Below are 26,578 nucleotides of genomic sequence, written 5' to 3'. Positions count from 1 at the left end.
CCCCCCCGGCTCTAACCCTCTACACTCCACTCCCCTCCCAGAGCTGGGGAGAGACCCCAGGAGTCCTGGCTCCCAGCCCCACTCTAACCAGTAGACCCCATTCCCCTCCCAGACCTGGGGAGGGAACCCAGGAGTCCTGGCTCCCAGCCGCACCCCTGCTCTAACCCTCTACACCCCACTCCCCTCCCAGAGCTGGGGAGAGAACCCAGGAGTCCTGGCTCCCAGCCCCCTCCCCCTGCTCTAACCCACCAGCCCCCACTCCCCTCCCAGAGCTGGGAGAGACCCCAGGAGTCCTGGCTCCCAGCCCCGCTCTAACCAGTAGACCCCATTCCCCTCCCAGACCTGGGGAGGGAACCCAGGAGTCCTGGCTCCCAGCCGCACCCCTGCTCTAACCCTCTACACCCCACTCCCCTCCCAGAGCTGGGGAGAGAACCCAGGAGTCCTGGCTCCCAGCCCCCCCCCCCTGCTCTAACCCACCAGCCCCCACTCCCCTCCCAGAGCTGGGAGAGACCCCAGGAGTCCTGGCTCCCAGCCCCCCCCGCCCCTAACCCTCTACACTCCACTCCCCTCCCAGAGCTGGGGAGAGACCCCAGGAGTCCTGGCTCCCAGCCCCGCTCTAACCAGTAGACCCCATTCCCCTCCCAGACCTGGGGAGGGAACCCAGGAGTCCTGGCTCCCAGCCGCACCCCGGCTCTAACTCTCTACACCCCACTCCCCTCCCAGAGCTGGGGAGAGAACCCAGGAGTCCTGGCTCCCAGCCCCCCGGCTCTAACCCTCTATGCCCCACTCCCCTCCTAGTATCTGGGACATCTCACAGAACTCCCTACCCTGGGCCCCAGCCATTGTCCAAACTTCCTCCCCAGCTCCCCCCCAGGTGTAAGAGGGACCCGCCCAGCCCCACCTGCACCCTTCAAATTTCACAGCTCCAGGAACTGCCGCAGTTGTTCTGCCACCAGCAAACACCAGGTAAGGAGGCTGCTGGCACCTGGCCCAGCCCTCAGGGGCTGCGGGCCAAGGACCCCGGCTCAGCTTCAGTCTGCTGGCAGGGGCTGCGGGTCGGGAGTGAGGGGCACCGGCAGAGCTGGGGGGGAGCCTAGGGCCGGCCTAGCAGGGGGCTGCGGGTCGGGAGTGAGGGGCACCGGCAGAGCTGGGGGGGAGCCTAGGGCCGGCCTAGCAGGGGGCTGCAGGTCGGGAGTGAGGGGCACCGGCAGAGCTTTGGGGGGCAGGGCTGGGCCGGCCTAGCAGGGGCTGCGGGTCGGGAGTGAGGGGCACTAGCAAATCTGGGGAAAACCCAAGGCTGGGGGGGCAGCAGGTCGGGAGTGAGGGGCACCGGCAGAGCTTTGGGGGGCAGGGCTGGGCCAGCCTAGCAGGGGGCTGCAGGTCGGGAGTGAGGGGCACCGGCAGAGCTGGGCAGGGGTCTCTTGGGGCAGGGCCTCAGGACTCTGGGACATTCGCCTGCTTTTCAGTTTCGGTCGCAGCCTCGGGTTTCTGTCTCGGTTTGATTCGTTAGCTCAGCTGCCTGAACCCCACATCATGGCCTGGCAAGAGCACAACCCCTGTTCGTCCAGTGCCCCTCACTCCCGACCCGCAGCCCCCGCTCCCCCAGCCCCGGGCTCCCCTCCCCAAAATTGCAGTAAAGATCCTCCAGTCATTGTTTGTTTGCCCCGGGGTGTGACCTCCCCACATGCCCCCGCACCTCCGTCACCGCCGGGCGTTTCCCCCCTGCCCAGACCTGCCGGGGGGGCCCTGGGGGCTGGAGAATCGCCAAGAGCTGAATCAGGAGCTGGGCTGCTCAGGGGAGTGCCGGGGGGGTGGGGTTCAGCCTCTTGTCCCCAGCTCCACAATCTGTCCCTGCCCTGGCCGGTGTCCCCTCAGCCCCCGTGTTCCCCTCTTCCCCGGGCTCGGAGGGGGGGCTCTCCCTGGCTCAGGCAGCTGGGGCTCGGTTGGCTGCACCCCTTAGGTGACTGGGGAGGGTTTGGGGGGTCCAGTCCGGGCTGACACCCCCGTGTGCCCCCAGGCTGCACCATGGCCTATCAGGCGGAGACCGTGCAGCCCGGCCGGGTGCAAACCAGCTACTCCTATGGCACCTCCAGCGCCTGGAGCTCCGGGACGTGCGACTGCTTCGCAGACATGGGCGTGTGTGAGTGAGGGGGGGCCCAGCGGGGTTGGGGGGATGTCAGGGGAGGGGGGTTCCCAGGGGGGGCTGTGGGGAGGCTGGGGGGGTTCTGAGGTGGGGATGTCAGGGGAGGGGTTCCCAGTGGAGGTTATGGGGAGACTCGGGGGTGGGTTCCCAGTTTTTAGCTCTGTAATCCCCCCCCCACAGGTCTCTGCGGTACCTTTGTGCCCTGCATCCTGGCCTCCCAGGTGTCCCAGGACTTCGGCGAGTCCTGCCTCCTGCCCTGCCTGCCGGGCACCCTGCTGGCCCTGCGCACGGGGGTACGGGAACGGTACCACATCAAGGTGAGGCCGGGGGGGACCGGGGGCAGTTTCCAACCAGAGCCGGGTTTCTCCACCCCAGCGCGCTCCCCCTCAAGCTAAGTGTGGCCTCTCCAGCCAGGGCCCCCAGAGCCATGGCCAACACCCCAGCCCTGCAAGGGGCCCAGCCCCCACCTGCCCCCTCCCCACTCGGCCAGCGGCACCGACCTGGTGAGGAGTAAAACCTCCTGCCCCGGATGGAGCCAGCCTGGGCACGTCTGCCCATCGCCCGGCCATTGCTAGCTGAACAGTGCCAATGCTGGGGACGTGGGGCTGAGCCCTGTGTGCTCAGGCTGGTAACCGAAGAGGGAAACTGAGTCACACGTAAGCGGCAGGAAAGATCAACGCCGTCGCTCCCCCGTGTCGGTGCAGAGCTGGACAAATTCCAACTCGAAAGATGGTGAAAATTCCTCCCCAGGTGGGGAACCAGCCACTGGGACAACTCCCACGGGGCTGGGCTGGGTTCTCCGGCGCTGGGGCGGGGGGCGGAGGGGGGGTTGGCTGGTTTTTCCCAATGCTGGGATTTCTTTTCCCACTTCTCACCCCCCCCACCCCCTGTGGCGAGGTCCGTGACCAGGGCCTGTGTGAGGCCGGGCGCTAGTTGGTGACGTTCATAACGACTTCATGCCAACGCTGGCTCTTCCAGGCACGTCTGGCTTATAGCCTATAAATCTGTGCCCAGAGGGGCCCCCCTGCCCCGCTAACCCCTCTCTCCCCACAGGGCAGTATCTGCGACGACTGGCTCGTCATGGCCTGCTGTGGGCCCTGCGGCCTTTGCCAGCTGTCCCGGGAGCTGTTGCACCGGAGATGAGGGGCCAGGGGACCCCCGGCTCCGGCTAGAGGGCTCTGAACTGTTGCTGCAGCTGGAAGAAAATCTCTTGCCCCCCTCTCCCCTGCCTGGGGAGGAGTCCAGGGACAGTGGAGGAGCCCCTGCCCCAGCCCCAAACCCCCTAAATAAATAACCTCCCAAACTCTTTGCAGTAGCCTGTTTTTATTAGTGGGGCCCCACACGCTGCATCCTCGGGAGCGGTGGGAGGATGTGGCCCAGGGGGGATGAAAAATATTAGATAAATAACTACAGCGCGCCACATGGGGAGAGTTAAGGGTACAGGCGCTCACACACCGAGGGGGCAGTTAAGGGTACAGGCACTGATGAGCTGCCAAAATCTTAACATCGGGTTCCCTCCTCACCCCCCGAGGGGGTCGTTGCCCACCCCCGCCCCCGGGGACTCCTGCTCCATCCAACCTCCCCGCGTTCCTTGACACCCCCCCCCGGACCCCTGCCCCATCCACCCCCCTCCCCTGTCCCATGACTGCCCCCAGAACCGGGCAGGAGGGTCTCGTGGGCCACCGTAGTGGGTGCCCATCCCGCCCCTAAGAGCCAGAGGGACCTGCCCGGGGGCGAAGTGAGGACTCCTGGCGGTGCTTACCTGGGGCAGCTCCCAGGAAGCCTCCGGCAGGTCCCTCCAGCTCCTAGGGGCAGGGGAGCGTAGCTGGGGGGGAGCCGGGGGAGCGGCTGCTCCCCCCACTGATCACATCAAAAATGGTGCCTTAGGCACCGACTCCCTGGGTGCTCCGGGGCTGGAGCCCCCACGGCAAAAATTTGGTGGGCGCAGAGCCTCCACCGGCAGCTCCCCGCCCCGCGCCCGGCCCCAGCTCACCTCCACTCGGCCTCTGCCCCTGAACGCGCCGCCCCGCCCTGCTTCTCCGCCCCCCCCCCCGGGAATCAGATCTTCGGCGGGAATCCCGGGGGGGGGCTGAGAAACAGGTGGCAGCTTTGCGCTCAGGCCGAGGGAGGCGGAGGGGAGCTGGGGGGGTTCCCCTGCGGGCCCCCCCCCAGGTTACGTGCTGCGGTGTGGGTGGCCCTCCTCGCGCCCACCGCCCACCCGCTCCAGCTCCCCTCCGCCTCCCTGGGCCTGAGCGTGAAGCCGCTGCCCGCTTCTCAGCCCCCCCCCCCTCCCCGGCTTCCCGTGCGAACGGCTGGTCTGCGGGAAGCCGGGCGGGGGCGGGGGAGAAGCAGAGCGGGCGGCGGAGGGGGAGTGGAGGTGAGCTGGGGCCGGGGGTGGGGCGGGGGGCTGCCGGTGGGGGCTCTGCACCCACCAAATTTTCCCCGTGGGGGCTCCAGAGCTGGGGCACCCGTGGAGCCGGTGCCTAAGGCGCCACTTTGGGCGGTTAAATTTCGAAGCCCTCACGGGACAACCGGCTCTAAAAGGGCTTCTACATTTAACAACCGGTTCGGGCTTCAGCTCACCATTGAGTACAGGTGAACGCAGATGGGGGGGGAGTTAAGGATACAGGCACACCCACCGGCGTGGAGGAAAGGGTACAGGCGCCCAGACACCGGCGGCAGAGTTACGGGTACGAGCGCATTGAGGGGAGAGTTAAGGGTACAGGCACACAAAACAGGGGGCAGTTAGGGGAGAGTTAAGGGTACAGGTGCACGCACACAGGAAGGGGGCAAGTTAAGGGTACAGGCACACACACTGGGGGGAGGTGAGGGTCCATGTGCACGGACACAGGAAGTTCAGGGAACAGGTGCACCCCCAGGGGGAGGTAAGGCTACAGGCACACACAGACTGGGAGGAGAGTTAAGGGTACAAGCGCACACACGCACGGGGCTCGCTAGGGGGGAAGCCGCGCCCTCACAGATGGTGCTGCAGGTTTTTGCCAGGCAATGGGCACATCTGGATTTTTTAAGGGCCGACAAGGTCCCAGGTGCGAAGCCACTGTCGGTGGGCTGGGGCCGTAGGACGTGCCATGGACCCTGGGACTTGTTCGTGGCCCCTCCTGCTGCAGCCAGACCCTTATGGGCAGGCAATTAAGTGGTGACATTGCTATAGATGGGGTGCAGGGGGGCTCACGCTGGCTGCTCTAATGGTCCCTTCTGGCCTTCTCTATGGGAGGAGGCAGAGGGGTTGGGGGGGTCTCTGCCCCCCTGCTCCTGTACAGCTTGGGCAGACACATGTGGCCCCAGGGACCATCCCGCATTTGGGTGGGGGGCGGGCGGCTACGCAAGGGGCTGTCCAGGGAAGCAGAAGCCAGATGCAGGTTCTGCACCCACACATCAGTGAGAGCAGGGAATGGGGGGCTGGGGCCAGTTATGGGGGTCCAGGCTGCTGGCCCCTCCCCCCATCTACCTGCAGCTTGGCAGGGAAAGTTGAGAGCTAACTGTCAAAACGGTGCCCGTTTATTTGCATACATGCAAATGAGGCTATTAAATAATTTGCATAAGAGCCGTTCCAATAAAGGAAGGGGTTGATACCCCCCCACTCCGAAGCCCTCTAACCTCCCTCCTGCCCCCCAGCACTGCGCCCCATAGCCCCGTGCGGGGGGGGCGCTCTGAGCCCCCCCATGGCCGCCCCAGGCCCCATAGCTCGTCCCCGAGACCACGCCCCGTATCGCCCCAGCATAGCCCTGGAGGGGCCTACACCCCCACACCCCATGGGCCCTTCCTGCAGAGTGGGGGGGAGGGGAGCTGGACTCCACCTCCCACAAGCCTTTGCTGCCCGGACTCCATTTCCCGGCATGCACCGCTCCCCCGCCCCAAGTTCCGCTTTGCCCCCCGCCCCCCAGGCCCGCTTGCCACGTCGAGGCGGCGGGCGCCCGGCCGCGCTGGACCAGGGCAGGTGAGGGGCAGCCGTCGCCATGGCAACCCGGGATGCAGAAGTCCCGCATCCCTCCTGCATCCTCCCCCCGCCCCGGGCGCCCCATTCCCCTCCCCCAGCCAGCCAGCACCCGGGGGTGGCGGTGGGGGGTCCGGTGCCTGGTCTCACGTCCTGCCCCCCCTCTCTCCGCAGCCCCCGGGCGCCGAGCACCATGGCCGGGAAAGCCGGCTCGGAGCATCCCTTCACCCCGCCCGCCGAGCACGAGGCTGCGGGACCCCTCGGCACCAAGTAGGGAGCTGCGACCGCCCCAGCGGGGCGATAGGGGGCGCCGTGGGGCAGGGAGCGGGGCGGCGGCTTCAGTGGAAGTGCCATGGGGCAGGGTGTGTGGTGCGGGCGCCGTGGGGCGGGGAGCGGGGCTGGCGGCTCAGTAGGGGGCGCCGTGGGGCAGGGAGCGGGGCTGGCGGCTCAGTAGGGGGCGCCGTGGGGCGGGGAGCGGGGCTGGCGGCTCAGTAGGGGTTGCCGTGGGGCAGGGACCAGGGCTGGGGGCTCAGTAGGGGGCGCTGTGGGGCGGGGAGCGGGGCTGGCGGCTCAGTAGGGGCCGCCGTGGGGCAGGGAGCGGGGCTGGGGGCTCAGTAGGGGCTGCCGTGGGGCAGGGACCAGGGCTGGAGGCTCAATAGGGGGCGCCGTGGGGCGGGGAGCGGATCTGGCGGCTCAGTAGGGGGAGCCGTGGGGCGGGGAGCGGGGCTGGGGGCTCAGTAGGGGCTGCCGTGGGGCGGGGAGCGGGGCTGGCGGCTCAGTAGTGTGCGCCGTGGGGCGGGGAGCGGGGCTGGCGGCTCAGTAGGGGGCGCCGTGGGGCGGGGAGCGGGGCTGGGGGCTCAGTAGGGGCCGCCGTGGGGCGGGGAGCGGGGCTGGCGGCTCAGTAGGGGGAGCCGTGGGGTGGGGAGCGGGGCTGGGGGCTCAGTAGGGGCCGCCGTGGGGCGGGGAGCGGGGCTGGCGGCTCAGTAGGGGGCGCCGTGGGGCGGGGAGCGGGGCTGGCGGCTCAGTAGTGTGCGCCGTGGGGCGGGGAGCGGGGCTGGCGGCTCAGTAGGGAGCGCCGTGGGGCGGGGAGCGGGGCTGGGGGCTCAGTAGGGGGCGCCGTGGGGCGGGGAGCGGGGCTGGCGGCTCAGTAGGGAGCGCCGTGGGGCGGGGAGCGGGGCTGGCGGCTCAGTAGGGGGCGCCGTGGGGCAGGGAGCGGGGCTGGGGGCTCAGTAGGGGCCGCCGTGGGGCGGGGAGCGGGGCTGGCGGCTCAGTAGGGTGTGTGGTGGGGGCGCCATGGGGGGCGCTCTGGCTCTCAGGGGTCCCATCTCTCCCCCCCGCCCCAGGATCTCCATCCCGGCCCTGCTGCCCCAGGGCCCCGCCAAGAAGTGGCTGGAGCAGCGTCGGGCCACCCTGCGCCCCTGGGCCACCTTCGCCGACCAGCGCCGGTTCGGGAAGCCCCGGAACTTGGGGGAGCTCTGCCAGCGCCTGGCGCGGAACGTGGAGTATTTCCAGAGCAACTACGTCCTCGTCTTCCTGGGCCTCATCCTCTACTGCCTGTGAGCCGGGGGCAGCGGGCGGGGCAGGTGGGGCAGGGGCAGGGGGGCAGGGCAGGTGGACAAGGGCCCAGGGGCAGGGGCAGGTAGACCAGGGGCAGGGGGCAGGTGGATGGAGGGCAGGTGGACCGGGGGCAGGTGGACAGGGGCGGCAGGTGGACCAGGGCCCGGGGCCAGGGGCAGGGGGGCAGTGGGTGGGGCGCAGGGGGGCAGGGCAGGTGGACCAGGGGCAGGGGGCAGTGGATGGGGCGCAGGGGGGCAGGGCAGGTGGACCAGGGCCCAGGGGCAGGGGGCAGGTGGATGGAGGGCAGGTGGACCAGGGCCCAGGGGCAGGGGGAGGGGCAGGTGGACTAGGGGCAGGTGGACAGGGGTGGCATGTGGACCAGGGGCAGGGGGGCAGTGGATGGGGCGCAGGGGGGCGGGGCAGGTGGACCAGTGGCAGGGGGCAGTGGATGGGGTGCGGGGGGGCGGGGCAGGTGGACCAGGGCCCAGGGACGCTGGCGGCAGGTGGAAGGGGGCCGGGGGGGGGCCCCTGGAATCGGCTGGTTCTGCAAAGGCTGCCGGGGGGGGCTGAGCCTGGGGGCGGGGGGCTCTCGGATGGGCAGGCAAGAGCTGGGGACATGACAGTGATGGGGGGGGTGAAACGAGGGAACATGGGTAAGCCGGGGGGGACAGCGTATGGAGGCTATGGCCCCCCCAACCTTCTGCCCTTCCCCCCCAGGATCACCTCCCCCCTGCTCCTCGTGGCGCTGGCTGTCTTCTTCGGGGCCTGTTACCTCATCTACCTGCGAACCCAGCAGTCCCGCCTGGTGCTGTTCGGTGAGTGGGGGCCCGGGCCCGCCCCTTTGGGGGCGCCAGCTGCCATCTGGCCCCAGGGTGGGGGGCTGGCTTGTGGGGGCGGGGCCCGCCCCTCTGGGGGCGCCAGCTGCCATCCGGCCCCAGGGCAGGGGGCTGGCTTGCGGGGGCCCAGAGCCCGTCCCCTCCAGGGGGCGCTGGCTCCCATCCGGCCCCAGGGCAGGGGGCTGGCTTGCGGGGGCCCAGAGCCCGTCCCCTCCAGGGGGCGCTGGCTCCCATCCGGCCCCAGGGTGGGGGGCTGGCTTGGGGGGACTGTCTAGGCTCCCCCTCAGCCCCCCTTTCTCTCTCTCCCCCCCAGGCCGGGAGCTCAGCACGGCTCACCAGTACGGCCTGGCTGGGGGCGTCTCCTTCCCCTTCTTCTGGCTGGCGGGGGCCGGATCTGCCGTCTTCTGGGTGCTGGGTGAGTGACCCCCTCCCCCGCTCCGGGGTGTAACCCCAACCCCTCCCCTCTTCCCAGCCCCCATCAGGGGCTGCCTGTGGAGGCTTGTCTGGGGGCCGCTTGGGGCACAGACCCTGCAGAAAGAGCTCAGTGTGGGGGAGGGGAGACACCCCCCCCGTGGGCTGTTCCTCTCCAGGCAGTCGGGGGGTCAGTGGGGGAGGTTTGGGGGGCAGATTGACTGGGGGTGCGGGGTGCAGCAGAGGGAGGGGGATTTAGGGGCAGCTGGGGGGGGAGGAGGGGGGGTTGGGGGGCACTGGGGAGGGCTGGTGGCAGAGGGGCTACGGAACTGGGGTGCAGAGCAGGAGGGGCTGAGGAGCTGAGATGCAACAGCAGGAGGAGAGGGGCTGGAAATCTGGGCCATATATGGGGTGCAGTGGGGGAGGGGAGGCGGAGCTGGGGGCAGCTGGGGTCTATGGGGGGCAGCGGGGGAGGGCAGGCGGAGCTGGGGGTCTATGGCGGGCAGTGGGGGGACGGTGTCGCTGTCTCTCTGATACCCCCGTCTCTCTGTCGCCCCCGGCAGGTGCCACCCTGGTGGTGATCGGCTCCCACGCTGCCTTCCATGAGCTGGAGTCAGGGGAGGCTGACGAGCTGCAGATGGAGCCCGTGTGATGGGGGTTCTGGGGCCCCCTTGCCAGCCCCTCTTCTGGCAGCACCTGCTGGGGTTCTGGGGCCCCCTTGCCAGACCCCCTTCTGGCAGCACCCCCTGGGGGGGCAGGGATCCCCCAGATCATGGTCACTCTTTGCTGCCATTTCTACCAACCTCTCAGACATCCCCCCGCCCTGGATCCCCCCACTTCTCCCTTTCTGGGCTCCCCTCTTCTGGAGTTCCACCTGATTCCCCCATTGTAGGGGTCCTGCTCCGGACCAGGGTGTCGCTTTCACGGTCCCCCGTTTCCTCACACTGTCAATTTGACCCTGGGCTTCCCGCAGTGCTGCCCGGGCTGGGGTCACCCCGCCCCCCATTTCACCCCCAGGAGTGACTCTGTGTCTGTGTCTTTCCCCATTAAAGGCAGTGTTGGGGAGTGGAGCTGGCTGCCATGTGGGGTTGGGAGTGCACGCGGGGGGCAGCAAATGGGTCCCCCTGCGCCCGTCCAGTGCCCCCAAGAGACCTGTCCCTCCCTCGGCTTTGGGGCCCCGGCCCCTGTGGAAACCCCCTGAACTGTCTTCAGAGCCGCGCGCAAACCCTGGGGCGTGGCCTGGGGGCTGGGCAGGTGGGGCTGGGCCTGAGGGCAGCGGGAGTGAGGGGCTGGGGGCAGTCGGGGGCACAAGAGGTTCCCCAGGTCCAGTCTGGCCCACTGAACCACGGTGACCCCTTCATTCCCCGGCCGGGGGTGCCTGTTACCCTGCTCGGCCGGCCGCACGGCCCCCCCACTACCCGTGTGGGCCCCCGACCAGCCACATGCATTGCAGCCAGGGAGACCCCCACAGATTCCCAGCCCCAGCCTTGCCCGCAGGAGCCGGCGCCACGTGCTCGTGGCGGAGCTGGGGGGACGTGGGGGGCCCCCGACGCGACCCTCAGACAGGCAGCCTGAGCGCACGATGCGGCGAGTTCTGCAGAGGGGCCAGGGGCCAGACCTGTGGGTGAGCGGGTGATTCCCAGGCCAGAGGGGCCCGCAGGGGGGCTCCTGACGTGGGAGGAGCCGTTCCGAGCGCGGGGACCGGCAGAGAGGGAGTTGCGGAAGTGCGGAGAGGGAGTGTCGGTCTTTGTTCGGTGGCGGGATTCGAGGTGTGGCGGTCGCTGGCGTCTTTCGCTGAGCCGAGCGCGGGGGTCTCGGGGGGAGGAAATGCCGTCGCTCCAGGCCCCCTGCAGTCAGACGGCGCTTGGGACGGTTCCGGGCGAGAGGCTGTTGGTACCCTGGAGAAGACGGGGATTAATCTGAGAACGGGAAGGTGGGTAAGGAACTGGAGACAGCAACGAGTCGCACTGAAAGGGGAACGGCCAGGCTGGAGGCAGGCAACTGGCGAAGCTCCTCGGGGATCCCTCTGGGACCAACCTTATTTCGCGTTTTCATTACTGACCTCGGCCCAAAGTGTGGGAATGGGCTAATCAAATTTGCAGATGGCACAAAGTGGGGAGGCATTGGCGGTGCGGGCGAGGACCGGAGTATTGCACAAGATGAGCTGGACAACCTTGTAAACTGGAGTAACAGAAACAGGCTGAGATTGAACAGGGGAAAGTCCTGCATTTAGGGACTAACAACAGGAGTGTTTTGCTCTAAGTGTGGCCGTGTCAGCTGGAGGGGCCGAGGAGGAGAAACACCTGGGCGTGTCGCTGATCAGGCTGACTCTGAGCTGTGATGTGATGTGGCCGTGAAAAGGGCTAATGCCGTCGGGGGGTGCACCAGGCGCGGGATTTCCAGTGGGGACAGGGAGGTGTTCGTACGAGGCCCCGGGGAGACTCATCTGGAACAGTGGGTGCGGTGCTGGGCTCCCGTGTGTAAGGAGGATGAATTCCAGCTGGGACGGGCAGAGAAGGGCCACTAGGATGATCCCCGGACTGGAAAACCGACCTTGCGAGAGGAGAGCGAAGAGCTCGGCTGGTTTAGCCTGGCCGGGCGCAGGCTGCGGGGAGCTCGGCTCGCTCTCTGTAGATACATCAGAGGGATGAACGCCACGGGGGGAGAGGACAAAGAGATATAAACTGACCAACGAGTTTAGGCCTGGACTGAGGGAAGGTTCGGCCCGTCGGAGGAGGGACGTTCTGGAGCAGTGGGGAAAAAACCCCAACCTGGCTTCGGGACTGAGCATGACGAGCTGATGGCAGGGGTGGTGCGATGGCGTGTGGCCCATCAGCGGCTCCTGGAGCAAAGCTCCCCAAGGGCTGGGGATGGACGTGAGCTGGGGAGGGCTCTGCATTACCCCAGCGAATCCTTTCCCCCGTGGCCGGCTGGTGGGTCTCGCCCACACGCTCAGGGTCCAACTGGTCACCAAGCTTGGGACTGGGAAGGAATTCTGCCCCCGGAGAGATTGGCAGAGACCCCGGCGGGTTTTCACCTTCCTCTGCACTGGGGCCCGGGTCACTGGCAGGTTTAAACTCGTGTCCATGGGGAAGCGTCCGTCACCTGAGTCTGTAACCCGGGGGTTGGGGCCGTCCGTGACTCCGCCGGAGGTCGGGGTCCGGTGCCGGAGGTCGGGGGTGGGGGAGGTGCCAGGGGTCAGATGAGATGAGCGTCTCTAAGTGGCAATTATAACCCGACCCAGTGTCCCCGGAGTGACGTGCCCAGGGCTGCCAGGATGGGTTTGCGTGGCCGCTGGCCGGGCTCCACTTCAGTTCATTTTCTCTCTCCAGACAGGCCTGAGACCCCGGCTCCGCTCAGAGATTTCTAAGTCATCTGCCAAAACCCGAGAGTTTCCAGGTGCCTGAGCAGCCGCTGGAATCGTGGTTAAAGTTCTGCCCCCCCGCCATGAAATGGCACCCCTGTCAGGGCAGGCAGGGAATTCCCCCCCCATGCGCGGCCCCCTTGCTGTGACTAGAGCCGCCCCCGCAGCACACCTCTGGGTGCCCCCAGCCAGCCCCAGAAAGTCTGTCCAAGGGGAACGATCCTGCCCCAGCCTGGGTATCCCTGCTGCAGCTCCCCCCCCCCCCCGAGCCAGTCCGGGGGGCTAAGGGGAAACACGGAGCCCTGCGGTAACCCCGGGGCGACGGGTGCGGAGTGACTCCAGCCATGAGGCCTGGGCCCCGGGGCAGATCGAGGAATACCGGGCCAGCTGCTCCGCCGCGTGACCCAGTCTCCCTGCACGGGCCCGTACGTTTCACAGGCTCGTCCCCTTCCAGCCTGGGACCCCCTCACAGGCTCCCACCCCCGGGCTCTCTGGGCTCCGTAGGGCCCCTGGGAGGAATCCCCCATGCAACAGCCCTTCTTGGGGGTCCACTTGCTCTCTCAGGGTTTAAGCCCAGCACCTCCTGGGACCACACCTCCGAGTCCCCAGCAGCCTGGCTCTGCCGGGGCCCCCTCAGGGAGTCCCCTCGCTCTGGGCCCCCGGGGCTCCCACCCCCAGAGGGAGCAGCGCCCCCCCCCCGATCTCTAGCTGCAGGGACTCCCCGTCAGCGTCACACAGGAGGGTTATTGAAGATCTGGACCCAGCCCGGGCAGTTCTCGGGGACCTGGGGCCTGGCCAGTCTCAGCCCCAGCCAGCTCCCCATGGGCTGCGGCTGCTCCTTGTCCCCAGCCCAGCCCCCTAAATCTCCTCCCCCACCCACCCCTCCTCTGTCGTTTGTCTTCGGTCCCAGATAAACAGGTCACTTGGCTTCTCTCTTCTGTCCTTTGTTCCCCTCTGGCAGCCCATTGTGTCCTCCCCCAGCCAGAACCGGCTAGCTCCCAAGCTGGGCTGGGCCTCCCCGTCACCAGTTGCTGGGTCCCCCATCTCCAGGCCGGTGTCCTGGGTCCCGGCTGCTAGGCAAGGTCACACCTGGTCCCCTGCAGCAACAACCCCACCCCATCCCCGCGTTACCTGCACAGCTGTGACGAAGCGGGACTGTTCTTAATGTCTCCTCTGAACAGTGTGGGGGTGCCTCAGTTTCCCCTAGGCAGTTCTTAAGTATCTAGGGGGTGGGGTAAGGGTGTATGATCGTTGCAGAGCCCTAGAGGGCAGGTGTGTGCAGGGGTCTGGACACAGAGAATGGCCGACACCCTGTTTCCTGGCCACTGATGGCCTGGGCCCTTCCCCCCTGCAAGGTGAGAGCTAAAGGGTTGGAGAACAAAGGAATCAAGTGACCTCCTGGCCCGGGAAAGGGACAAAGCCCAGAGGAGGAGGGGCTGCAGGGAGTTTCAGTTTGGGGCTGGCTGGGGATGAGGAGTGAAGTGCAGATGGGGTTGTCTGGCTCACTGCCCCCCAGAATGGGGGTCCTGTTCTCTGCACCTACAAGCTCTGTTTTAGACCATGTTCCTGTCGTCTAATAAACCTTCTGTTTTCCTGGCTGGCTGAGAGTCACGTCTGACCGCGGAGTTGGGGGGCAGGACCCTCTGTCTTCCCCAGGACCCCGCCTGAGCGGACTCGCTGGGGGAAGCGCACGGAGGGGCAGAGGAGGCTGAATGCTCCGAGATCAGACCCAGGAAGGTGGGAGCCGGGGGAGCTGTGTGTCCTGCAGACAGGCTGCTCCCAGAGAGGAGACTTCTCCAGAGTCCTGCCTGGCTTCGTGGGGAGCAGGTCCAGAGCATCGCCCAGGGACTCGGTGACAACAGCACACAGGGAAACTGGGGCACACACAGTGTTCATGCAAAATACTAAGAAATGCCCCCACTTCGTCACACCCTGCAGTTCAGTTCCTTGAGTGGCGTCAATGGCCAGGGCAGAGCCGAAGGGGGAGCGAGGTAAAGTGGATGCTTCGACTGGGCTGCAGGTGCCAGGCCGTGGCTTGTGGCCCTGCGAGTTGAGCTGTCCCTCTGATGAAGTGAGCAGTTCCCGTTCGCGCTGTCCCATGGCTGCCTGGCTGGGGGCCCACGTGTGTTGCTGCAGGACTGGTTGGGACCTGCGTGGCTAAGGCTGGAAGGAGTCACCGCAACGTTACGCAGCCGACGCTTATAACCTCACCTAGACAGACTTTGCCAGGGCAGTGATGTTCAGCAGGGTGACGGAGCTGGGAGGATTGACCTGGGGATGGTGCGGGGGAGTTTTACCGGGACTGGCTGCATTGGTGCTGGATGTTGGTGGGATCTCAGGGGGGGCTTCACTGGAGGGACGATACCTGAGCCTGTCACCTGAGCCCAGGAGGGGGCTGGGGCCAGGTGACACCTTCTGCCCTGGGAAACTGGACAAAGGCTGGAGGAGACGGAGACTGTGGCTGGGGGAGATTGCTGGAGGGGGTTTCAGTTTGGAGCTGGCTGGGGAAATGGAGAAAGGCCCAGCACTGGGGTCTGGGCTCCCCACTCCCCAAGATGGACCTGACTGAGGGGTCCTGTTGTCTGTACCTACAAGCTCTGTTTTGGGCTGTGTTCCTGTCGTCTAATAAACCTTCTGTTTTACTGGCTGGCGGAGAGTCACGGTGAATCCCAGGAAGAGGGGTGCAGGGCGCTGACTCCCCCACACTCCGTGACAACTGGTGGTAGCGGTGGGATCTACTGCACCCCGTGAACGGCGCTTCTTGCAGTATGTGACCGGGGAGCAGTAAAACGAAGGGGGATTGACGAGGACCAGGCTGCTGAAGGCTCAGAGAGGAGCGGTTTCAGGGGGCGGTTAACCCCTGGGAGTGTGTGACCGGCGAGAAGGACTGTGCAGTAATGGGGTCCCCCCGGGGATTGCGGTGAGCAGTCTCAGGGGCGGAGGAGCCTGCGGCTTGGCCCTGGGAGAGAGAAGGACTGTTGCAGGAACGGGGTCCCCCTGGTGAGCGGTTCCAGGGGCGCAGAAGTTTGTTGCCCCCTGGAGAGAGGTGGTGACCTGGAGAAGGGCTGGCACACGAGGGGTTCTTCCTGGAAACCGCGGGGAGCTGAGAGCGCACAGGCCTGCGAGTCCACAGCCACTTGGGACAGCAGGAGGATGTATAGCCATCTCCTTATGAGGGACCTGGTCGGCCATGCAGGCAGAGGGGCCTGCGCGTAGGGAGGTCCACCAAAGAACAGCTGATTGCCCAGCTGGAGGAGGAGGATTGCTGGGAGGAGCTGGTCCCTGTCTGTCCCTGCTGGGATGCCAAGGGCACTCCGAGGCCCCTCCTCCCTATGCCTGGGGAGGGGCTGGAAGGAGCCCAGCAAATACCAGGGGGCACCATGACCCCCGCAGCCAGAAGGGGATCCTCACAGCGGAGAGTGACGGGGGACCCAGGACTGCAAGGAGCTTTGATATGTGCCTCCTGGCCCAGCAGTAGGAGGGGGAGGACATAGATAGCTTCCTGACGGCCTTTGAGAATGCCTGTCAGATGCACAGGGTTGACCCTGCAGACAGGCTCCGGTTTCTCACCTCCTTACTGGACCCCAAAGCCGTGGAGGTGTACAGCCGAATGACGGGGCGGAGGCAGGGGACTATGAACTGTTCAAACAGGCCCTGCTCCGTGAGTTTGGGCCGACTCCTCTGATGTACCGGAAAAGGTTCAGGAGTCAGTGTAAAACCCCTGAGGTCATGTGTCTGGACTGATCCTCCGCATGGAGGGTTATGTCCACAAGTGGGCGAATGAGGCCCGGGCAAAGGAGGACCTGGTTAAACTGATCGTACTGGAGCAACTGTATGAACAGTGTCCACCCGACCTGAGGCTGTGGTTGGGGGACAAAAAGCCAGAGAACCCCAGACTCCATGACAAGCAGATTACAAGTTTTCAAATGACAGGTTTCAGAGTAGCAGCCGTGTTAGTCTGTATTCGCAAAAAGAAAAGGAGGACTTGTGGCACCTTAGAGACTAACCAATTTATTTGAGCATGAGCTTTCGTGAGCTACAGCTCACTTCATCGGATGCATACTGTGGAAAGTGTAGACGATCTTTTTATATACACACAAAGCATGAAAAAATGGGTGTTTACCACTACAAAAGGTTTTCTCTCTCCCCACCCCACTGTTGGTAATAGCTTATCCAAAGTGACCACTCTCCCTACAATGTGCATGATAATCAAGGTGGGCCATTTCCAGCACAAATCCAGGTTTTCTCACCCCCCACCCCCCCAAACCCACTCTCCTGCTGGTAATAGCTTATCTAAAGTGACCACTCTCCTTACAATGTATATGATAATCAAGGTGGGCCATTTCCAGCACAAATCCAGGGTTTAACAAGAACGTCTGGGGGGGGGGGGGGAGGAAAAAACAAGGGGAAATAGGTTACCTTGCATAATGACTTAGCCACTCCCAGTCTCTATTCAAGCCTAAGTTAATTGTATCCAATTTGCAAATGAATTCCAATTCAGCAGTCTCTCGCTGGAGTCTGGTTTTGAAGCTTTTTTGTTGTAATATCGCAACTTTCATGTCTGTAATCGCGTGACCAGAGAGACTGAAGTGTTCTCCGACTGGTTTATGAATGTTATAATTCTTGACATCTGATTTGTGTCCATTTATTCTTTTACGTAGAGACTGTCCGGTTTGACCAATGTACATGGCAGAGGAGCATTGCTGGCACATGATGGCATATATCCCATTGGTGGATGTGTAGGTGAACGAGCCTCTGATAGTGTGGCTGATGTGATTAGGCCCTGTGATGGTGTCCCCTGAATAGATATGTGGACACAGTTGGCAACGGGCTTTGTTGCAAGGATAGGTTCCTGGGTTAGTGGTTCTGTTGTGTGGTATGTGGTTGCTGGTGAGTATTCGCTTCAGGTTGTGGGGCTGTCTGTAGGCAAGGACTGGCCTGTCTCCCAAGATTTGTGAGAGTGTTGGGTCATCCTTCAGGATAGGTTGTAGATCCTTGATGATGCTTTGGAGAGGTTTTAGTTGGGGGCTGAAGGTGACGGCTAGTGGCGTTCTGTTATTTTCTTTGTTGGGCCTGTCCTGTAGTAGGTGACTTCTGGGAACTCTTCTGGCTCTATCAATCTGTTTCTTCACTTCCGCAGGTGGGTATTGTAGTTGTAAGAATGCTTGATAGAGTTCTTGTAGGTGTTTGTCTCTGTCTGAGGGGTTGGAGCAAATGCAGTTGTATCGCAGAGCTTGGCTGTAGACGATGGATCGGGTGGTGTGGTCTGGGTGAAAGCTGGAGGCATGTAGGTAGGAATAGTGGTCAGTAGGTTTCCGGTATAGGGTGGTGTTGATGTGACCATCGTTTATTAGCACTGTAGTGTCCAGGAAGTGGATCTCTTGTGTGGACTGGACCAGGCTGAGGTTGATGGTGGGATGGAAATTGTTGAAATCATGGTGGAATTCCTCAAGGGCTTCTTTTCCATGGGTCCAGATGATGAAGATGTCATCAATATAGCGCAAGTAGAGTAGGGGCGTTAGGGGACGAGAGCTGAGGAAGCGTTGTTCTAAGTCAGCCATAAAAATGTTGGCATCCTGTGGGGCCATGCGGGTACCCATAGCAGTGCCGCTGGTCTGAAGGTATACATTGTCCCCAAATGTAAAATAGTTATGGGTGAGGACAAAGTCACAAAGTTCAGCCACCAGGTTAGCCGTGACATTATCGGGGATAGTGTTCCTGATGGCTTGTAGTCCATCTTTGTGTGGAATGTTGGTGTAGAGGGCTTCTACATCCATAGTGGCCAGGATGGTGTTTTCAGGAAGATCACCGATGGACTGTAGTTTCCTCAGGAAGTCAGTGGTGTCTCGAAGGTAGCTGGGAGTGCTGGTAGCGTAGGGCCTGAGGAGGGAGTCTACATAGCCAGACAATCCTGCTGTCAGGGTGCCAATGCCTGAGATGATGGGGCGCCCAGGATTTCCAGGTTTATGGATCTTGGGTAGTAGATAGAATACCCCAGGTCGGGGTTCCAGGGGTGTGTCTGTGCGGATTTGATCTTGTGCTTTTTCAGGGAGTTTCTTGAGCAAATGCTGTAGTTTCTTTTGGTAACCCTCAGCGGGATCAGAGGGTGATGGCTTGTAGAAAGTGCTGTTGGAGAGCTGCCGAGCAGCCTCTTGTTCATATTCCGACCTATTCATGATGACAACAGCACCTCCTTTGTCAGCCTTTTTGATTATGATGTCAGAGTTGTTTCTGAGGCTGTGGATGGCATTGTGTTCCGCACGGCTGAGGTTATGGGGCAAGTGATGCTGCTTTTCCACAATTTCAGCCCGTGCACGTCGGCGGGAGCACTCTATATAGAAGTCCAGTCTGCTGTCTCGACCTTCAGGAGGAGTCCACCCAGAATCCTTCTTTTTGTAATGTTGGTAGGCAGGCCTCTGTGGATCATTATGTTGTTCAGAGGTATTTTGGAAATATTCCTTGAGTCGGAGACGTCGAAAATAGGATTCTAGGTCACCACAGAACTGTATCATGTTCGAGGGGGTGGAGGGGCAGAAGGAGAGGCCCCGAGGTAGGACAGCTGCTTGTGCTGGGCTAAGAGTATAGTTGGATAGGTTAACAATATTGCTGGGTGGGTTGAGGGAACCATTGCTGTGGACCCTTGTGGCATGTAGTATTTTAGAAAGTTTAGTGTCCTTTTTCTTTTGTAGAGAAGCAAAGTGTGCGTTGTAAATGGCTTGTCTAGTTTTAGTAAAGTCCAGCCACGAGGAAGTTTGTGTGGAAGGCTGGTTTCTTATGAGAGTATCCAGTTTTGAGAGCTCATTCTTAATCTTTCCCGGTTTGCTGTAGAGGATGTTGATCAGGTGATTCCGCAGTTTCTTTGAGAGCGTGTGGCACAAGCTGTCAGCACAGTCTGTGTGGTATGTGGATTGTAATGGATTTTTTACCTTCAGTCCTTTTGGTACGATGTCCATCTGTTTGCATTTGGAAAGGAAGATGATGTCTGTCTGTATCTGTACAAGTTTTTTCATGCAGTTGATAGATTTCCACTCCATGCGGCTAAATGCAGTGCCTTGCATAATGACAGGTGTCAGAGTAACAGCCGCGTTAGTCTGTATTCGCAAAAAGAAAAGGAGGACTTGTGGCACCTTAGAGACTAACCAATTTATTTGAGCATAAGCTTTCCTGAGCTACAGCTCACTTCATCGGGTGCATACTGTGGAATGATATGTCTGTCACGGACTCCGAGGTTGTCGCGGAGTGTGGGGGAGTCCAGGCCCTGCACCCCTCTTCCTGGGATTCACTGAGACTCTCAGCCAGCCAGTAAAACAGAAGGTTTATTGGACAACAGGAACAGAGTCCAAAACAGAGCTTGTGGGTACACCCAGGACCCCTCAGTGAAGTCCTTCTGGGGGAGCAGGGAGCTTAGACCCCAGCCCTGGGGTTCCCTGTGTTCCTCCACCCAGCCCCAAACTGAAACTAAACCCACCCAGCAGGTTCCCTGCTGCAGCCTCCATCCACATTCCTGGGCAGAGGTGTCACCTCCCCCTCCCCCTCCTGGCTCAGGTGACAGGCTCTCAGGTCTCCCGTCCCCAGGGCACATTCCCAGGTCAACACTCCCCCCTCCCTGCTGCGTCACATCGTCACATCTCTCCCCCCTTCGAGACTGAACTGAGCGGGGTCACTGTGACCAGTGACCTGGGGAAGTTCGGGGCCCCCTCTCCGGGACAGCGCGTCCGCTATCAGGTTGGCACTTCCCTTCACATGGACCACGTCCATGTCGTAATCCTGCAGGAGCAGGCTCCACCTCAGGAGCTTGGCGTTGGCTCCTTTCATCTGGTGCAGCCAGGTCAGGGGAGAGTGGTCGGTGTACACGGTGAAGTGTCGCCCGAAGAGATAGGGCTCTAGTTTCTTGAGGGCCCACACCATGGCCAGGCACTCCTTCTCAATGGCCGCGTAGTGTTGCTCCCGGGGTAGCAACTTCTTGCTCAGGTACACGATGGGGTGTCTCTCCCCCTTTTCATCCTCCTGCATTAACACCGCCCCCAGTCCCGTGTCGGAGGCGTCGGTGAACACCACAAAGGGCTTGTCAAAGTCTGGGTTTGCTAGAACTGGGCCACTGACGAGAGCCTCCTTCAGCGCCCGGAAAGCCTCCTGGCACTGCTCGGTCCAGACCACCTTGTCTGGCTTCCCCTTCTTGCATAGCTCAGTGATGGGGGTGGCTATGGCGCTAAAGTGGGGCACAAATCTTCGGTAGTATCCTGCCATCCCAATAAAGGCTTGGACCTGCTTTTTGGTGTGGGGAGCGGGCCAGTCTCTGATCACCGCTTTGACAGTCAGCCCAGCCCCCTGGAGTCGGTCCAGCACTTGTCTAACCTGGGACACGTGGTCCTCCCAGGTCTGGCTAAAGACACAGATGTCGTCAATATACGCCACGGCAAAACTCTCCATCCCCCTCAGGAGCTGGTCCACCAGGCGCTGGAAGGTGGCCGGCGCTCCCTTGAGGCCGAAAGGCAGGGTCAGAAACTCATAGAGCCCCAGAGGGGTGATAAAGGCCGATTTCAGCCGGGCATCTGCATCCAGCGGCACTTGCCAGTAGCCCTTTGTAAGGTCCATGGTGGTAAGGTACCGAGCTCCTCCCAGCTTGTCTAGGAGCTCGTCCGGCCTGGGCATGGGGTAGGCATCCGATACAGTGATGGCATTGAGCTTCCGATAGTCCACACAGAACCGGACTGACCCATCCTTTTTGGGGACCAGCACCACCGGCGAGGCCCAAGGGCTGGCCGATGGCTGGATCACCCCCAAAGCCAGCATGTCCCGGACCTCTCTTTCCAGGTCCTGAGCAGTTTTCCCTGTGACTCGGAAGGGGGAGCATCTTATCGGCGGGTGCGACCCTGTCTGCACCCGGTGGACAGTCAGATTAGTGCGTCCAGGCTGGTTGGAAAACAGCTGTCGGTACGGATGCAGCACCCCCCTGACCTCAGCTTGCTGGGCAGGGGTGAGCTGATCCGAGAGGGGGATTGTTTCCAGGGGGGAACCAGCTCTGGTCCCAGGGAATAGATCTACTAAAGGGTCATCTCCCTGCTCCTCCCACTGACCACACACAGCTAACACCACATTCCCCCTGGCATAATATGGCTTCATCATATTCACATGGTACACCCGGCGGTGGTGGGCCCGGTTCGACAGCTCCACCACATAGTTTACCTCATTGAGCTGCTTGACGACCTTGAACGGGCCCTCCCAGGCGGCCTGTAGTTTGTTCTTTCTCACGGGGATGAGAACCATCACCTGATCCCCGGTGGCGTAGGCACGGGCCCGCGCTGTGCGGTCATACCAGACCTTCTGCTTCCTCTGGGCTCTGGCCAGATTCTCCCTGGCCAGGCCCATGAGTTCAGCCAGTCTCTCTCGGAAGGTCAGGACATACTCCACCACTGACTCTCCATCGGGAGTGGCCTTCCCCTCCCACTCGTCTCTCATCAGGTCCAGGGGGCCCCTCACCCTCCTTCCATATAACAGTTCGAAAGGCGAAAATCCGGTAGACTCCTGGGGCACCTCCCTGTACGCGAACAGCAGGTGAGGTAAGTACTTGTCCCAATCCTGCGGGTGCTGGTGTGACGAAGTGGGACTGTTCTTAATGGTTCCTCCGAATATTGTGGGGGTGCCTCAATTTCCCTTATGCAGTTCTTAAGTATCTAGGTGGTGGGGTAAGGGTGTATGATCACTGCAGAGCCCTAGAGGGCAGGTGTGTGCAGGGGTCTGGACACAGAGAATGGCCGACACCCTGTTTCCTGGCAACTGATGGCCTGGACCTTTCCCCCCTGCAAGGTGAGAGCTAAAGGGTTGGAGAACAAAGGAATCAGGTGACCTCCTGGCCTGGGAAAGGAACAAAGCCCAGAGGAGGAGGGGCTGGAGGGAGTTTCAGTTTGGGGCTGGCTAGGACATGGAGTGAAGGGCAGACGTGGTTGTCTGGCTCACTGCCCTCCAAAATGGACCCAGCTGAGGGGTCCTGTTCTCTGCACCTGCAAGCTCTGTTTTAGACCATGTTCCTGTCGTCTAATAAACCTCTGTTTTACTGGCTGGCTGAGAGTCCCGTCTGACTGCGGAGTTGGGGTGCAGGACCCTCTGGCTTCCCCAGGAGCCCCGCCTGAGCGGTCTCGCTGTGGGAAGCACACGGAGGGGCAGAGGATGCTGAATGCTCTGAGGTCAGACCCAGGAAGGTGGAAGCCGTGTGAGCTGTTTGCCCTGCGGACAGGCTGCTCACCGGAAGGCGACTGCCCCAGAGTCCTGACTGGCTTCATAGGGAGCAGTTCCAGAGCATCGCCCGGGCACTCCGTGACAGCTGGTTCATAAAGGTTTTCAGCATCATCTTTAGCATCCCGTTAAACCTCTCCACCAGCCCATTGGACTGGGGGTGATACGCTGAGGCCCAGTCATGCCGGACCCCACATTTCTCCCACAAGCACCGGAGCAGGGCCGACATGAAGTTGGAGCCTTGGTCTGTCAAGACTTCCCTGGGGAACCCCACTCGGCTGAAAATGGTCAGGAGCGCATCTGCCACGGTGTCTGCTTCAATGGAAGCTAAGGGCACTGCCTCGGGGTAGCGGGTGGCGAAATCTACCACCACCAGAATGTATTTCTTCCCCGACCGGGTCGTCTTGCTGAGAGGCCCCACGATGTCCATGGCCACCTTCTGGAAAGGCTCCTCTATGATGGGCAAAGGTCTCAACGCCGCTTTCCCCTTGTCCCGGGCCTTCCCCACCCTCTGACAGGGGTCACAGGATCGGCAATACTGCCGGACGGTGGTAAAGACCCCGGGCCAGTAAAAGTTCTGTAGCAACCTCTGCCGGGTGCGCCGGATTCCCTGGTGCCCTGCGAGGGGGATGTCATGGGCCAGGGACAGGAGCTTGCGGCGGTACTTCTGGGGGACCACCAGCTGCCTCCTGATCCCACAGGACTCTACTTCCCTTTTGGGAGCCCATTCTCGGTACAGGAACCCCTTCTCCCACAGGAACCTCTCCTGGCAGCCTCTCCTCATGGTCCGTCCCACGCTGAGGTCGGCCAGGTCCCTGAGCTTCTGCAAGGAGGGATCTTTCCTCAACTCGGCCTGGAACTCAGCGGCTGGGGAAGGGATGGGGCCCGGTTCCCCCTCCGTGGCCAGGTCTGAGGCCGCAGCCTCTCTGAGCCGTGCCCCTCGGCGCTCCCTCCCCACCCGAGTAGGGTCTCGCGCCTCCAGTGTGGTACCCTCCCCAGGGTCAGGTCGCAGTGCCCCTCGCCGGCTCTGGCTACAGGTCACAACCAGGGCGGTCTGGGGGTCGCCTGGCCAGTCCTCTAGGTCTCCCCCCATCAAAACTTCAGTGGGCAAATGGTGGTGTACCCCCACATCCTTGGGGCCCTCCTTGGTCCCCCATTTCAGGTGTACCCTTGCCACGGGCACCTTAAATGGGGTCCCGCCCACCCCCGTCAGGGTCAGGTAGGTGTTGGGCACCACCCGATCTGGGGCCACCACCTCGGGCCGGGCCAGCGTCACCTCCGCGCCCGTATCCCAGTATCCATTGACCTTCCTCCCATCCACCTCCAGGGGAACAAGGCACTCTCTCCGGAGGGACAGCCCCGCACCCACCCTGTAAACCGAGCACCCTGAGTCCAGAGCCTCCAGCCCTCTGGCGGGGCTGGCTGGGGGTACTCTTACCTCCTGAGCAGGTGGCAAACTGGTAGCCCCCCTTTCCTGGGTCGCCTGCCCCTCGTCCAGTTGGGTCCCTACCCAGTTAACCCTGGGTAGGTTGGGTCTGCTCAGTTTGTCCCTGAGCCCGGGGCACTGGGCCCGTACGTGGCCTCTCTGGCCACAGTGATAGCAGCTCAGGTCACGTTGGTCCCCTCGAACGGGTCGGAGGGGCCCGACACCAGGCGTTCCCCTTTGGAGGGGGTTCTCCCTACTTCCCCGCTGGGAGGCCCCATGGTGACTCTCTCTCTGCATCGGGGGGGGCCTGTTCTTTTGGGACTCCTCCCGGCTACCCCCTGACCGACTGTTCACAAACTCGTCGGCCAGCTGCCCTGCATGCTGGGGGTTCGCGAGCTTTTTGTCCACCAGCCACAGCCTCAGGTCGGAAGGGCACTGTTCATACAGGTGCTCCAGTACAAACAGGTCAAGCAGGTCCTCTTTAGTTTGGGCCCCCGCTGTCCACTTGCGGGCATATCCCTGCATCCTGTTGACCAGTTGTAGGTAGGTGACCTCAGGCGTTTTACGCTGACTCCGGAACCTTCTCCGGTACATCTCGGGGGTCAGCCCAAACTCACGGAGCAGGGCCTGTTTGAACAGTTCATAGTCCCCTGCCTCCGCCCCTGTCATCCGGCTGTACACCTCCACGGCTTTGGGGTCCAGTAAGGGGGTGAGGAACTGGAGCCTGTCTGCAGGGTCAACCCTGTGCAGCTCGCAGGCATTCTCAAAGGCCGTCAGGAAGCTATCTATGTCCTCCCCCTCCTTCCGCTGGGCCAGGAAGCACTTATCAAAGCTCCTTGCAGTCTTGGGTCCCCCCACACTCACCGCAGCCGGGGCCCCACTGCTCCTCAGCCTGGCCAGCTCCAGTTCATGCTGTCTTTGTTTCTCCTTCTCCTGCTGCTCATGTTGACGCTCCCTCTCCTTCTCCTGACGCTCCCTCTCCTTCTCCTGACGCTCCCTCTCCTTCTCCTGACGCTCCCTCTCCTTCTCCTCCTGCTCATGTTGACGTTGTTTCTCCTTCTCCTCCTGCTCATGTTGACGTTGTTTCTCCTCATGTTGACGTTGTTTTTCATGATCCTCCAGCTCCCTCATTTTCCTCTCCCTCTCCCATTCCAGCCGCATCCGCTCCAGGGATGGGGAGCTCCGCTGGGAGGATCCCCTGCTGGCTGCTGGGGTCAGGGGGCCCTCGGTGTTCGCTGGGCTTCCCACAACCCCTCCCCCAGGCATAGGTAGGAAGGGTCTCGGGGTGTCCTGGGCAGCAGTCTGACCCCTCCCAGCCTGGTCAGGCCCCAGGGCCCACGCTGCGTCCGCCGGGCGGCTTCCCTCAGGGACAGGGATCGGGTCATCCAAGCGATCCCTCTCCTCCAGCTGGGCAATCAGCTGTTCCTTGGTGGACCTCCCGACGCGCAGCCCCCTCTGCCTGCACAGCTCCACCAGGTCGCTCTTAAGGCGTTTAGCGTACATCTCCCGGCTGGCCACTCGCAGGCCGGGCAGCTGTCCACGGTTTCCAGGAAAAGCTCCTAGTGTGCCAGTCCTTCTTGAGGTCACCACCTCTTTGCCAGGGTCGAGCTGCAGACTCCTCCGCCCCTGGGACCGCTCGCTGCAATCCCCCGGGGGACCCTGTTACTGCAAAAGTCCTCCTCTCTGGTCACACGCTCCCAGGGGTTAACCGCCCCCTGAAACCGTCTCTCTCTGAATCTTCAGCACGCCTGGTCCCCGTCAATCCCCCTTCGTTTTACTGTTCCCCAGTCACTTACTGCAGGAAGCGCCGTTCACGGGGTGCAGTAGATCCCACCGCTGCCACCAGTTGTCGCGGAGTGTGGGGGAGTCCAGGCCCTGCACCCCTCTTCCTGGGATTCACTGAGACTCTCAGCCAGCCAGTAAAACAGAAGGTTTATTGGACAACAGGAACACAGTCCAAAACAGAGCTTGTGGGTACACCCAGGACCCCTCAGTGAAGTCCTTCTGGGGGAGCAGGGAGCTTAGACCCCAGCCCTGGGGTTCCCTGTGTTCCTCCACCCAGCCCCAAACTGAAACTAAACCCCCCCAGCAGGTTCCCTGCTGCAGCCTCCGTCCACATTCCTGGGCAGAGGTGTCACCTCCCCCTCCCCCTCCTGGCTCAGGTGACAGGCTCTCAGGTCTCCCGTCCCCAGGGCACATTCCCAGGTCAACACTCCCCCCTCCCTGCTGCGTCACATCGTCACAGAGGTCGTGCCCACTCTTGGCCCCGTGCAGTCCGTGGGGGGAACCCCCTTCAGCGCGACAGCCCTTCTTGGGGGTCCACCTTCTCCCAGGGGTTAAGCCCCTCCACCTCCTGGAGCCGCACCTCTCGGAGCCTTAGCACCCAGTTTCTTGCTGTGGGCCTGTCATGGAGTGTGGGGGAGTCAGGGCCCTGCCCCCCACTTCCTGAGATTCACCCAGACTCTCCGCTAGCCAGTAACACAGAAGGTTTATCAGACGACAGGAACAGTCCCAAACAGAGCTTGTCGGTACAGGAAACAGGACCCCTCAGTCAGGTCCATCTTGGGGGTCAGGGAGCCCAGACCCCAGTTCTGGGCCTCCCCCCGTCACCCCAGCCAGCTCCAAACTCAGACCCGCTCCAGCCATCTCACCC

At 62.7% G+C, this 26,578-nt stretch overlaps 3 protein-coding genes across 3 annotated transcripts; 2 read left to right on the top strand and 1 right to left on the bottom strand.

Annotated features, from left to right (window-relative positions):
• The first annotated feature begins 2,025 nt into the window (after window positions 1–2,025).
• On the top strand, window positions 2,026–3,333 carry LOC141977249 (cornifelin homolog A-like). Its single transcript, XM_074938639.1, has 3 exons — window positions 2,026–2,140; window positions 2,324–2,460; window positions 3,197–3,333. The coding sequence occupies exons 1-3, from the start codon at window positions 2,026–2,028 to the stop codon at window positions 3,284–3,286; spliced, it is 342 nt and encodes a 113-aa protein (XP_074794740.1). The 3' UTR covers window positions 3,287–3,333.
• A 2,709-nt stretch (window positions 3,334–6,042) lies between these two features.
• LOC141977247 (prenylated Rab acceptor protein 1-like) lies at window positions 6,043–16,484 on the top strand. Its single transcript, XM_074938637.1, has 6 exons — window positions 6,043–6,101; window positions 6,273–6,368; window positions 7,442–7,654; window positions 8,373–8,470; window positions 8,805–8,906; window positions 9,466–16,484. The coding sequence occupies exons 2-6, from the start codon at window positions 6,292–6,294 to the stop codon at window positions 9,552–9,554; spliced, it is 579 nt and encodes a 192-aa protein (XP_074794738.1). The 5' UTR covers window positions 6,043–6,101; window positions 6,273–6,291; the 3' UTR covers window positions 9,555–16,484.
• On the bottom strand, window positions 10,989–25,428 carry LOC141977228 (uncharacterized). The gene is made up of 5 exons (XM_074938607.1): window positions 24,790–25,428; window positions 18,771–19,357; window positions 11,805–11,884; window positions 11,456–11,530; window positions 10,989–11,083 (listed from the first exon to the last, which is right to left on the bottom strand). The coding sequence occupies exons 1-5, from the start codon at window positions 25,426–25,428 to the stop codon at window positions 10,989–10,991; spliced, it is 1,476 nt and encodes a 491-aa protein (XP_074794708.1).
• Window positions 25,429–26,578: the final 1,150 nt, after the last annotated feature.

The sequence above is a fragment of the Natator depressus genome, chromosome 24, assembly GCF_965152275.1.
Source record: "Natator depressus isolate rNatDep1 chromosome 24, rNatDep2.hap1, whole genome shotgun sequence".
Lineage (NCBI taxonomy): Eukaryota > Metazoa > Chordata > Testudines > Cheloniidae > Natator > Natator depressus.
The sequence above is the reverse complement of the archived record's forward strand: the minus strand, read 5'-3'. Positions and strand labels throughout refer to the sequence as shown.